This window comes from Strix uralensis, chromosome 6, assembly GCF_047716275.1.
Source record: "Strix uralensis isolate ZFMK-TIS-50842 chromosome 6, bStrUra1, whole genome shotgun sequence".
Classification (NCBI taxonomy): Eukaryota; Metazoa; Chordata; class Aves; order Strigiformes; family Strigidae; genus Strix; species Strix uralensis.
The window spans coordinates 1,244,137-1,256,188 of NC_133977.1; the positions used below are offsets into that span (position 1 = coordinate 1,244,137).

The 12,052-nt window shown below is 44.2% G+C and overlaps 1 protein-coding gene across 1 annotated transcript in view; it reads left to right on the forward strand.

Annotated features, from left to right (window-relative positions):
- The first annotated feature begins 246 nt into the window (after nt 1-246).
- The window catches only part of NDUFA10 (NADH:ubiquinone oxidoreductase subunit A10), a 44,177-nt gene continuing 32,371 nt past the window's right edge, over nt 247-12,052 (forward strand). Inside the window, exons 1-6 of the mRNA XM_074872452.1 lie at nt 247-376; nt 1,497-1,665; nt 2,283-2,498; nt 3,318-3,404; nt 7,306-7,427; nt 9,901-9,980. Of these exons, the coding sequence (XP_074728553.1) occupies nt 296-376; nt 1,497-1,665; nt 2,283-2,498; nt 3,318-3,404; nt 7,306-7,427; nt 9,901-9,980 (755 nt within the window). The 5' untranslated portion in view covers nt 247-295. The remainder of the gene's footprint in view (nt 377-1,496; nt 1,666-2,282; nt 2,499-3,317; nt 3,405-7,305; nt 7,428-9,900; nt 9,981-12,052) is intronic.

Sequence of the window (12,052 nt, forward strand, 5' to 3'; positions counted from 1 at the left end):
AAAGAGCAAGGCTCCCTCTGTCGCCCCTGGCGCTCCCACCCCACTGCATGCCCGTCGGCGAGGGAAGGCGCTCCCGCTGCCTGCTGCCTGCTTGCTGCCCGCCTGTCTGCTGCAGGCAGCGCCGGCGCGGCGCGCCGGGGGCGTGGCCGAAGGCGGAGGGGGCGTGGCTGAGGGCAGGGGGCGGGGCGATCTGCACGCCCAGAGCGAGCCCGCGCGGGCTTTGCTCCCCCTGCCGTGACGTCATCTCTCTGCGCCCGCCCGGTTCCGTCGCGGCGGGGCCGGCTGCGTCTCCGCCATGTCCTTGTGGGTGGCCAAGCTGGGCCCGGCCGCGGCCGCCGCCGCTCGAGGCCGCCTGCGGAGCGCCGTCGTGCCGGCGGTGAGCGGGGCCGGGGAACGGGGAGGTCCCTGCGCCCAGCCGCGGTTCCCCTGGCTGCGGCGGCCGCTCCTGAGCGCGGCCGGGCGAGCTCACCTTGGGGTGCCCGGGCCGCTCCGGCCTCCCCGCGGGGCTGGCGGTGGCGGGAGGGGAGGTTAGCCTGGCCCCTTGCGCCGCCTTCTCCACCCGTTAGGAGCGGGGCTATGCCCCCCAGCTGGTCTCTGCTGGCTTCCAGCAGCGTTCCTGTGCTGGGAGGGGGGGCTGTGTCTCCGGGGAGCGTTGGGGACGGCCCTGCGGCGGGGGGCTGCCCCTTCGGAGGGGACGTTCCCGGTGGGCGACTGCTGCAGGGTCTTAGGAGAGGAGGTGAGATTTAAGGTAGATGCACAAATAAATAGCTGAGGTCAGAGTGTGATGACTCCGTCATGACCTTCAGCTTGTGAATGTGATCTTTGGTGGTGCAAGCAGAAGAATATGAAATAGTCTCACGTGTGTAAGTGAGGTCACTACACTGCTCAAAATAAGGCTTACTCAGTTTTTACCAGGGTCTCTGGGTGGCTTTGTAGAGCAGGGCTCAGTAAGGTAGTGCCTTCAGATTTATAGGCCAGGTGGATATTTCTTTCCACCTTTGTCCAGGAACTGTGTTGTGCGGGAATGAAGCTGTAACTCTCCTGAGAGACTGGGAGAGGGTTTAATGTTAGTATCTACCTAACAACAAGCAAAGAAAAATGCAAGCAAAAGCCTACTCTGGGATCTCCCTTGGGAGTGCAGGGCGCATCATATGTCTGTGGCCTTCAGGAAGTCTGGGAAGCTCCAGTCATTGTGTAGATTCGGAGCAGAGTTCTGTCGAAGCAGTCCCGCTTCAAGCTTTAAACACACTGAAGATTGTTTCTTGTTTTCTATCTTCTCAGCCTTGCACTTCATAAACAGCTTCTCAGCCTAAATACTGCTTCATCTGCTAAGCTGAAATGGCAGTGCTAACTTTACCGTATGAAAATTCCATGTATTAGATGTGCCAGTGTGTATAATCCTGCATGTGCAGAAGGTTTAAAAAAGCTGCACTTTGAACATGCCTAGTTCACCTAAGAAAACTAAAACATACTAATGTTGTTGTGTTTTCTTTCAGGCAAGAATTCATATCAGCCCTGAGCAGAATTTGCAATATGGTTGGCTGGCTTATATGTTGGGAGAGAGAACTACAAAAAAGTTAACTGAATACAGCAAAATCTTTACAGTGGAGGGAAACTTGTCTTCTGGAAAGGGCAAGCTTGCACAGCAAATAGCAGAAAAACTAGGTACCTCTTACTTTACCTTTTTCTCTAATAGTTAATAGAATTTAACAGTGTAATTGTGTTTCTGTGTAAAGAAAGTTAGTTCACCAAACCAGCAATTCTTGACTAGCAAATTATTAGTTAGGCAATGCTACAGTTAACGTGGAGGGCTTATAGATAAGGGGAGAATAAAATGTTGCTGAAGCTTGAGAGGGGGACGGGATGTTTGTCAGATCTGTGGGATATATGTGTAGGTGTGATTTGTTGTGAATGAAATTTCAGTTCTAATGAAGTCAGTTTGCTCACTGAGCTCCTAGCTCTGGCAGAGTCACTGAGCATATTGAGAGGTAGGATTTTCTGCATGGCTTTACACAGTACGTCAAGGTGATTAGAAGATTGGTGGCAAAAAGATTCTGCTTAGAACGATAGCTCAGCTCTCGCGGGAGAGGTGAAAGGTGACAATACTTCAGAGTAGGGTTTGTCTGCCCTCTGTGATGTGATTGACCAAAGGATTTTGTGCTGTTTTCAAGAGTTGTTTAAAGTACAGCTGTATATTTAAATGAGCTGAATAGATGTGTACTGTAATTGAACAAAACTAATTATTTTGATTGGTGTTCTGTTATGGGTTTCTTTTTTGTCAGGAATGAAATATTTCCCAGAAGCAGACATCCATTACCTAGACAGGATCACAGGAGACGGAACGCTGCTGCCTGAAAAATTTAATGGTTTCTGTAACCTAGAGAGGTTTTACAATGATCCAAAATGCCCTGATGGACACTCTTATCGACTGCAAGCTTGGCTGTTTGGTAATCGTGTTTTACAGTATGCTGATGCCTTGGAGCATCTGCTGGCCACAGGTTAGAGTTCAAAGTAAATAAATTTCGTTTCTACATTGACTTCTGAGTGTAAGTTGTGAGTAAGCTGTTTTGAAGTGCTTTGCTAGTATCTGCATTTTAAAGTGAAAGGCTCTTTTATTGTTAAGCTTTTGATACTTTTTCCCCCTTAGTATAGTTTAACAGCCCATTTAGAAAACTACCTTGCAGATTTTCTGTTAGAACAGTATCTTGTATCGTTTCTAGCAAGGAAAATATGTACCAGTTACCAACTTCATTAGTTTTAATTTGGCAATCCTTGATGATTATTTTCAAAAAGACATTTTAAACATACCCAGATAGCTGTGAGTTGTACAGCTTCTTTAAAACTCTCCCTAGATTTAGTTCGTGATGGTGTCTGTTGTTCATTCTTTTTGATTTCATCAAATACTGTTTTGTGGTGGTATTGTTATAATTTGAATGTCTTCCAGTGAGAAAAGATTTCCTATACCAGCGCTGATTTACTTGTTGCTTGTGCTTCAATAAGCATTTTCCAGAAAAGATTAAAAGATCTGAATGCCAGAAAGTTTCAGACACATATATAAATGTGCTCCTTAAATATAGTAGTACTTAGTACTACAGGCACAGTAGGAGAATATATGGGTGAGACAGGCATGGCCAGCATACATACCCAGTATGTTTGTGCGAGCCAAAACCTTGCTCTTTTATTTAAAATTTCTTGGAAAAGCATTCAGAAAATTGACCAGTGAGAGCATTAAATTGAGCGGTGCTGTCTTTAATTTTAAATGTTGCTGCCAGCAGTCTCTTTGAGCCTTGCTGACTGGAACCTACTTTCAATTGCAGGACAAGGTGTGGTGATGGAGCGCTCTCCCTACAGTGACTTCGTGTTTCTGGATGCAATGTTTAAACAAGGCTATATCCACAAGCGATGTAAGTTACTTGCATGCAAAAGGAAGTTATTTTGCCGTAATCTGTTGGAAGTGTGGTAGTCTGTTTTTTAAAAAAGAAACAAAAATGCCTGCTTGGAAAATGGACTCCTTTAAATATTCAGAGTTGTTCATAAGGTGCTTAGCACCTTGCTGTACCATGCCTCGAGGACCAACCTCAAGCCATGAGACATCCAGTTTTTCTTCAAGGCTTTGGTTCTGCTTATATGTTAAAGAAGGTGTATTGCTTGTGTCCTGTCAGCCAGAGACTCCTGTAAACGTGGGTGAGCATTCTGATGAAGACTAGAGGTCCTTCAGGCAGACCATGATCTTGCAGCATGAGATGGGAGGTAAATAGTGGGTCAGCAGGATTTGACCTACTTGCCTTAAATTGCCAGCTCCCTTTTGAATCTCAAAGAATGCAAATGTTATCCTTGTCTTCAAGAAAGGCAAGGAGGAAGATCCAGGGAGCTACATGCCAGTCAGCCTCAGCTTGATCTGCAGGAAGGTGATAGAGCAGATCGTCCTAGAAGCCATTTCCAAACATATGAAGATGTGAAGGTGATGGATAACGGTCATCATTGTTTTATGAAAAGGAAATCATGCATAAACACCTGATAATCAGCATCTCATAGAAGGCTAGTGGAGAGCAATGGCTATTATTTATCTTAAGAAGGGCTTTCAGTGCTGTGTCTCGTCAGCCCCTCATTGGCAAACTGGTGAAGTATGGATTAGATATGTGGGCAGTGGATTGAAAGCAGTGACTGAACTGCTGGGCTCAAAGGTTGTGATCAGCTGTGCAAAGTCCAGCTGGAGACCAATAACTAATACTGTATCCCAGGGGGAGGACACTGGGGCCGAACCAGGTTTAAACTAGGTTTAAAAGATGGATGACAGGACAGAGTGCAGCCACAGCAGACTTGCAGGTGATGCAAAATTGGGAGGGGAGTGGCTGACACACCATATGTTTTTGGTGCTATTCAGAGGAACCTGGGCAGGCTGGAGAAATGGTTGGATGGTAACCTCATGAAGTTCTACAAAAGGAAATGCAGAGTCCTGCAGCTGGGAAGGAATAACTGCAGGTGCTCGTATGTGCTGGGAGCCAACTGTTGAGAAAGTTATGCAGAAGAGGACCTGGGGGTCCTGACGGACACCGAGTTGAATGTGAGCCAGCAATGTGCCCTTGAATCAAAAGATGCCACCAGGATGTTGCATGAAGAGGAGTGTTGTCAGCAAGTCAAGGATGGTGACTGCCAGATCCTGAGTATTATGCCCAGTTCTGGGCTACCAGTTGAAAAAAAGATGAGAACTTACTGGAGTGAGTCTGGCAAAGGGCCATGAAGGTCACTAAAATTAGAGCATCCAATGCATGAGGAAGGGCTGAGAGAGCTGGGATTTTCTTGGCCTGGAGAGAAGAAGGCTCAGGGGGATGTGTATAAATACCTGATGGTGTTTATGTGTATAAATACTTGATGGGGAGGAGTACTGGGTGGAGCCAGTCTTTTCTCAGTGACACCGAGTGAGAGGACAAAAGGTGAAGGGCACAAATTGAAATACAAGAAGTTCCATTTATTAAAAAAAAAGTTTCTGCTGTGAAAGTAGTCAAACCTTGGAGCAGATTGCCTGGGGAGGCTGTGGGATCTCCATCCTGGAGATACTTGTAACCCTGTGGGACGCAGTCCTGAGCCACCTGCTGTAGTTGACCTTGCTCTGAGCAGGGAGGTAGAATCAGCTGCTCTGTAGATGTTCCTTCCAGCCTCAGCGATGTGGTGGTTCAGGGTTGTGGGCACCGAGCTCCTGAGCAGCACGGTGCTGCTGTGCCTTGCGGGCAGGCTCGTGCAGTCTCCGTCCCTTGGCTGAGAATGGAGCAGTGATGTGGCACATGTTAGGAGACCAGCTGCAGCCAAAACATGCAAACTTATAGCTGCACAAAAGTTTGAAAGTCTGGAGAAAATAGCTGGAAATCCCAGTCATCAGCTGACCCCTAAATATATTGCTACTGAATTCTTGTTTCTGCCTGTTCTTAGGAAATCTGGCATTTTGGCTACTTCACGGTGAAGGTAATTGTTTTCCTGACTGCCTCATGTTTCTGCTGTTTTCTTGATTTGGCTTAGGTTTAGGAGGGGTGTATTTTTTATAACATCCACTGTAAGTTGCAACTTCTTGCTGAATGGAGAGCTGGTTGTAATGACCTGTGTCTACTGCTTTGCATTGGAGAGGCAAGCAAAGCCCAGCAATCCACCATTTATAGTTAATATAAAATTCCAACAGCAGATAATGGATTGTACTGAAATCCTCAAAAAGCAAACATCTCAAACAGCAAAAATATTTGAGGAGGAGAAGGCTGAGGGGAGACCTCATCACTCTCAGCAACTACCTGAAAGGACATTGTAGAGGGGTGCTGGTCTCTTCTCACAGGTAATTAGCGACAGAACAAGAGGGAATGGCTTTAAACTGCAACAGGGGAGGTTCAGACTGGACATTAAGAAAAAATGTTTCCCAGAAAGAGTGGTCAGAGAGTGGAATAGGCTGCCCAGGGAGGGGGTAGAGTCACCATCCCTGGATGTGTTTAAGGGTCGTTTGGATGAGCTGTTGGGGGATGTGGTGTAGGGGAGGACTTTGTAGAGTCAGGCTGATGGTTGGACTCGATGATCCCAAGGGTCTTTTCCAACCTGAATGATTCTGTGATCTCAATTAGAGGTACCACTGACTGCTGCAGCACAGTAGGCTTTAAATTTTTCACAATCCATTAGAATTTGAAAGCCTGGCACCGCATTTCTGGCTAAGCTGCTGAGTCTTACTGAGGAAAACTTGTGCTTGAGCTAGGTTAAATGGAGCCTGTGCTATTCATGCTACTTAAATGTTGAATAGATGCTTACCCTGAACCTGCGTGGCTTCCTAATCAGCAGCTATTACCCCAGAAATGCTTTAGGTTATTGACTGATGTGGTAGAAGAACCCAGTTGCACAAAACTGATCAACTCCTCTTGGATACATTTTTCTGTATGGGAAGGTGAGATCCTCCAGTCCCGTCCTCCAAAGTGGAGTCTGGTGGTTGTGTTTTTGGAGAGGTCTGCTGTTGCTTGTTTAGAGCACAGAGCTCTTGAGTAACAGTAGCACAGAGTATGCCTTCAATACCAGCGAGGAAGGGACACAGCCGGGTTGGTGACCTCTTAAAATATTTGCTTTACCCCAGCATGATTTGTGTATGCATTAGAGGGCAAGGCAAATGCCCGCCTGATCCTATCCTTGTGTTTCCTCCCATGGTGGGAAATGGGGTATTTCTTGCAAAGTCTTCTTGAAGCATATGACTTTTTTTCCATTTTTCCACCTTGCCACACTGCCATCTTTGTGGTAGGACGGCACCATTTATTTCGTGTATGAAGCTGTGGCAAAAGGCAGCCCCAGCCAGTGGTCACCTCCCGTGACCTGAGTGCCACAGTGTCTCCGTGATTTTTGAGGTGTTCTCTAAACAATGGAGGAGAAAACTAGGTTTCTCTAAACTGAAGTCAGAAATAAATCCCCCTTTTGATATAACTGATGTTAGATTTGTACATTTCAGTGCTTGAGGCTTCTTAGTTTGTGTTTTACTTTCTGTTTCTGGAAGACTGTTTATTCTAAAAACTTCCTGAATCCTATTTAAGGAAAAGCCTACCCTAAACTTGCTATACCAGCCAAGAAGAGGAGACCACAAATACAAAGGTGGGGGAATGTGATTTATTTGCAAATAGAATGTGTTTAGGAAATGCAGGAAAAAAACACTCAATAAATGATTGCAGATTCATTATCTGATAGGTTATAATTTTAATGCTGTTCCTGTTGTACTTACCCTCATTTGGAACATGTGTATGTGTTCAGCTGGGCTGCCTTTAACTCTCCAGCATGCTTGGTTTTGTCTTTATACAGGTCTTGATCACTACAAGGAGATGAAAGAGGTCAGTATTAGTGAATTCCTGCCGCCTCACTTGGTCATTTATATAGATGTACCTGTCCCGGAGGTGCAGAAGAGGATCCAAGAGAAAGGAGAGGTAACTTTCTCTCTTGCTACTGATACTACATATTAATGTCTGTTGTAATCATGCCCTTGTGTGTGATTTCTGTGGGGTTTGATGCAAAATTCTGCTTCAGAAAAGCTTCTTGTCCTCTGAAGTATAAGAACTGTGTTGGTGATGATTGTGTGGGTATTCTGGTACGCTTGCTCTTAAAATACCAAAAAGCCAACAAACTTTGTGACTGCATCAGCATGCTGTGATTTCTGTAATGTGAAGTTCTATGAAATTCACCTGCTCTTAAAAACCAGCCTTTTCAGCACTCATATCCTGGTAATATGCTTCTTGCAATATATTGTAAGATGATCTGTACTTCCTGAGCGCCAGCAGCCGCAGCTGTGGTCCCTGTCTCTGGGTTCCCCAGTTAACTGCTTTTTCAGACCCGTGTTGATGCTAGTGTGGGTCACTTGTGATGAGCAAGTTCAATCAACTTTCTGAAATTAACGGGATTACTGCTTGGTGCTTTTGTGTTAATGCAGAGAAACCACCAGCTTTAAACTTGAAACTGTTTTTTGTATACGTATTCCATAAAATACAAAATCCAGGGAGCTTTGGCTTCCAAAACCCTTTCTTTGAGGGTGGCATAGTTTCTCTTTTCAAGATATCTTTTTTGAAGTCATGGTATTAGATGGACACTACTGTTAAAAACACAAGAAAATTAACTTCTGTAGCATTGTCTTCAAATTACCTCTCTCATTATATCAGCATATTGGATTACTGGGCTATTGAAATAGTCTTGGATCAGAAAAAGCTGTAGAGTGTTTTTGTATAATGACTAATCTAAATAAGGTGTTTTCTTTCCGCTCCTGTGGTATTTGGACATGTGCTTGTAACTGTTCTCAGATGTATTATGAGGAATAAATGATGTTTATCTTGTAGCTTGTTCAAAGGCTGAGGGAAGTTGTAGTCGAGTGAAGTATTTAACTGTGGAAAGCCTGATAGATTCAAAGAAAACTTTGATTTATTACTAAAAAAAAAAAAATCTAAAATGCTTGGTGCCGCCTGCTGCTTGGAGCATGTATGTTAGTGTGCTAGGGTGAGCTAGCAGTGTTTTGTTTTGCAGTTTCCTGCTCATTTAAGAGGGAGACTGATGGTTGCCAAAGGGAAGTCACTCCAGAGCCATGAATGGAAGGCTGCCCTTGCTGTTTCGTGAGCTGTGTGGCCTGAATTGCTTAGTCTACTGATGGAGTGACTCTGCCTTTCTGCCCTCCAGCAGTTTAGGCTGTGACTGAACGTGCCTCTGCGCTTTAATGAACAAGATACTTTTGTGTAGGAAAACCATAGCTTTTTTGTTTTAATGACTTCAGCGACAGAATTAGAAGCTGCTTAATGTATCGTGGGAACCTGTGAATTCTTTGCCCTTGTGAACATTAAAGGTCGGTGGCATTTTTGAGAACTTCTGGCAGAAATTGCTGCTGCTGTAACTTGTAACTTCCTTGGGGCAGTGGCACTGCTGAACACTACTGCTTGTTTGGGGATGGTATTTTTGGGAATTGCACATTTTTGGCGGATGCAGTGTTTGCTTGGTATTCAGCGTGCTGTTGTTGCAGGGCACTGGAAAAAGAAAAGCCCTCCAGTGGGCCCAACTAGCAGAGACACAGATCCTCCCAACATAATGGGCATCTTGGATGAACGTTTCAAGCAGGAAATGTAATTTAATTTTAGAATTGAACTGAAGGAACACATGGTAGATTAGACAAATTCATGGCATTTTGCAAATGTGGCATTAAAGTATACCGTGTGGCAGATGCAGCTGGTGGTGAACTGTTTAACAGCAGATAGAATAGCCATGAAATCTCAAGGAAAGATTTTTGCAGTGGCTGGTTGCCCGTGCACTTGTCTGAAACTGGAGAAATGGATGCACGTTGGCCCTGTCATTGAAAAGGCAGACTTGGACAATCTTCTATTCTACGATTCTCCTTTTTTCTGGGTGTTTATATAAAACTTGAATATGCAGTTAGCTAGGATTAATCAGTCCTTGGAAAGTTAAACTTTTTGAGACTGTTGGCTTCTAGCTTATGCGAGCTCAGTGAAAACGAAGTGACTGCTGTAACTGAAATAAATTGCAAGAAAGTTCATTTTGCTTTTACATTCTTTTGTTGAATCTGCTTTTCCCTTTCTTTCTAGTTTCACTAATGCATCAGAAGACTCATACAGCTAATTATTAAAACAACGGACATAATAGTACGTGGTAACGCAGTGATTAATGCAGACTGACTTCTTCCTTGGGGTACTCTAGATATTTAGTGCCACATAAGAAATTCTAAACATTCCAAATGTCTTAATTGTTAAAATTTTCATTAATGTCTATGTGGTTCACTGGACATCTGGCTGCTAATACAAGAGTGAGCTCTTGACAGATGGTGTAACAGTGCCTTCTGCTTAGGCTGGAATCTGCACTGGTGGGAAAAATAAAAATCATTTCACAACATTGTTTTCTGTTTGTTTTTAGCCATATGAGAAAAAGGTGTCTCCTTTGTACCTTCAGAATATTGAGGATGCTTACAAGAAGACCTTCTTACCGGAGATCAGGTTAGCAAACCAAACAGTTTTGTCTGAGTCTTTGAGTAAAAATGTGTGTAAATCCTAAAATCTCTGCTAATATAAGCAAATAAAACCGTGTCATGTGAGAAATCTTTTTTGTGCTGTGTGGTACAGTATTATGTCCTAATGATGGGGTATTGCATCCATGGCATAATAACTATGTAGACTTGTGCGTAGTTACCTCTGGCGTCTGAGAAGTCTGATGTCACTGTTACACTGTTGGAAGATTGAAAATGAAGTTTTTTAGGTGTGAGCTTTATAAAGCAGTGTTTTTCAACTCAACAGATTCAGAGTGGGTGAAGTGTTGTACAATAATAAATTCATTGGATTTCATTAATTGACCTATTTGATATTATAGAATCATTTAGGTTGGAAAAGACATTTAAGATCATCCAGTCCAACCGCAATGTGTAGCAAATATGTTGCAAATCTGATGCTGTCTTGGGGCATTGCAACTTTGCTCTCATGGGGTTAGGTACAGGGAAGCATAAATTTGTTCATAGTTAAGATCACTTCAGCAGCAAAGCCAGGAATCTGGTCTGTGTTTGTTCTGCAAAACAACTTCTGTCTCCCTTTTCTGACAGTGCTCTGTGTGGTTGGTGTCGACACCTTTGTTTCTCTTTCTGTTAGCTTGCAACAGGGGTTGGAGTGCTTTCTTGGAGTGATGTCCAGAATGCTATAGCTATAGCAGTGTTTGTGTTTGCGTGACTGGAGGATTATGTGATGCAATGTAAGCTTTTCCCAGGCCTTTTTGGAAAGTTTGGGATTTTTCTCTCCTAAAACCACCTTTCAGTTGTCACAGCTTTAGTTAGTCTCTTTATAGTGATAGAGAGTGAGAGGAGAAAGAGGTTTTCAGGTAAGGGCTTGTTCTTCCCTCTTCTGCTTCTGTTTCTCCATCTCATGAGGCATACACCTGACAGCCCTCCACATTTGAAAAGGATTTGATGGACTTGTTGGTGCTGTTAAATAAAGACTGCACTGCTGCCTGCTCTGAGAGTCTAAAGGTGCTCTCCATTTGGGTTCCTCTGTCTTTCTCTAGCTGGGAAGCAAGAATGTGTGCACTGTAAACTTGAGATGAGTAGACTTTTACAGTTTGCCAGCTGTCCCAATTCTTGTAGAAGAGATCTGTCAAAAATCAAACTGTCTTAAAAATCTAAAAGCATGTGAACGTAAGCAATCTTGGTCCCTCATAAACAAATAGCTTTCTGGAAGGGAAATTCTTAAAGGTCACAGAGCCAGGCCTGCTTTACATCAAAACGATCTCTAATTGTGCAAGGTTTGGTGTGTGCACGAAGCTGACTATTTAAGTCAAAGTAAATCTTCAGGTGTATTGTAGCCTGCTTGTTTCCCCCTGCTTTCTCGCTCCATCTCCCAGGGTAAATCGGTGTAATTGCGCTGTCAGCAATTGAACTGAAAAACTTCATACTGAGCTTGTCACTCATACAGGGCAGAAGCTGTTGGTTTGATGTATGGTCAGCTGCCTCCCAGCACATCCCCCTCAGGTTAGTGGCCAGCATGTGGCTCTTGGAAGGAAACAGGGGCTGAGGATGGAGACGGAGGGTGGGAAACCTTGGGACTGTCATCGCCCCGAGGGCAGAACTGTTTAGAATGTACTGGTGAGGAGAAAAATGCTGCTTGTTCTTTGGATCAAATCAAGCCCCAGAAATATATCGTGGTGTTTAGTGAGGCTAAATCCTAGACCTGATCCTGCTGTGATTTCAACTCTTTCCCCTTTGTCCGTACATGGTCAGTACACTTGTTAAGCAAACACCCTCTGGTTGGCATCCTCATCAGTGGATGGGCTCACAATAGCTTGTCAGATCAATCTTTGTGCTTGGGTCTGAAGGAGGACATCCCTGTCCCCTTGATGTGGGGGAGTTATGAACGTGTGAAACTTCAGCTTTATATGTCTCTGGACCTCACTGATGTAAATTGTATATTGGATAAATGTACAGAAGCTCCAACTGTCTTTAACTGTTTGTTTGCTGGCTTGCACAGTGATGCAGTGAACTATATTCATGCCTGACTGTTAGTATCTAGGCAGACTAAGAAGTATTTGA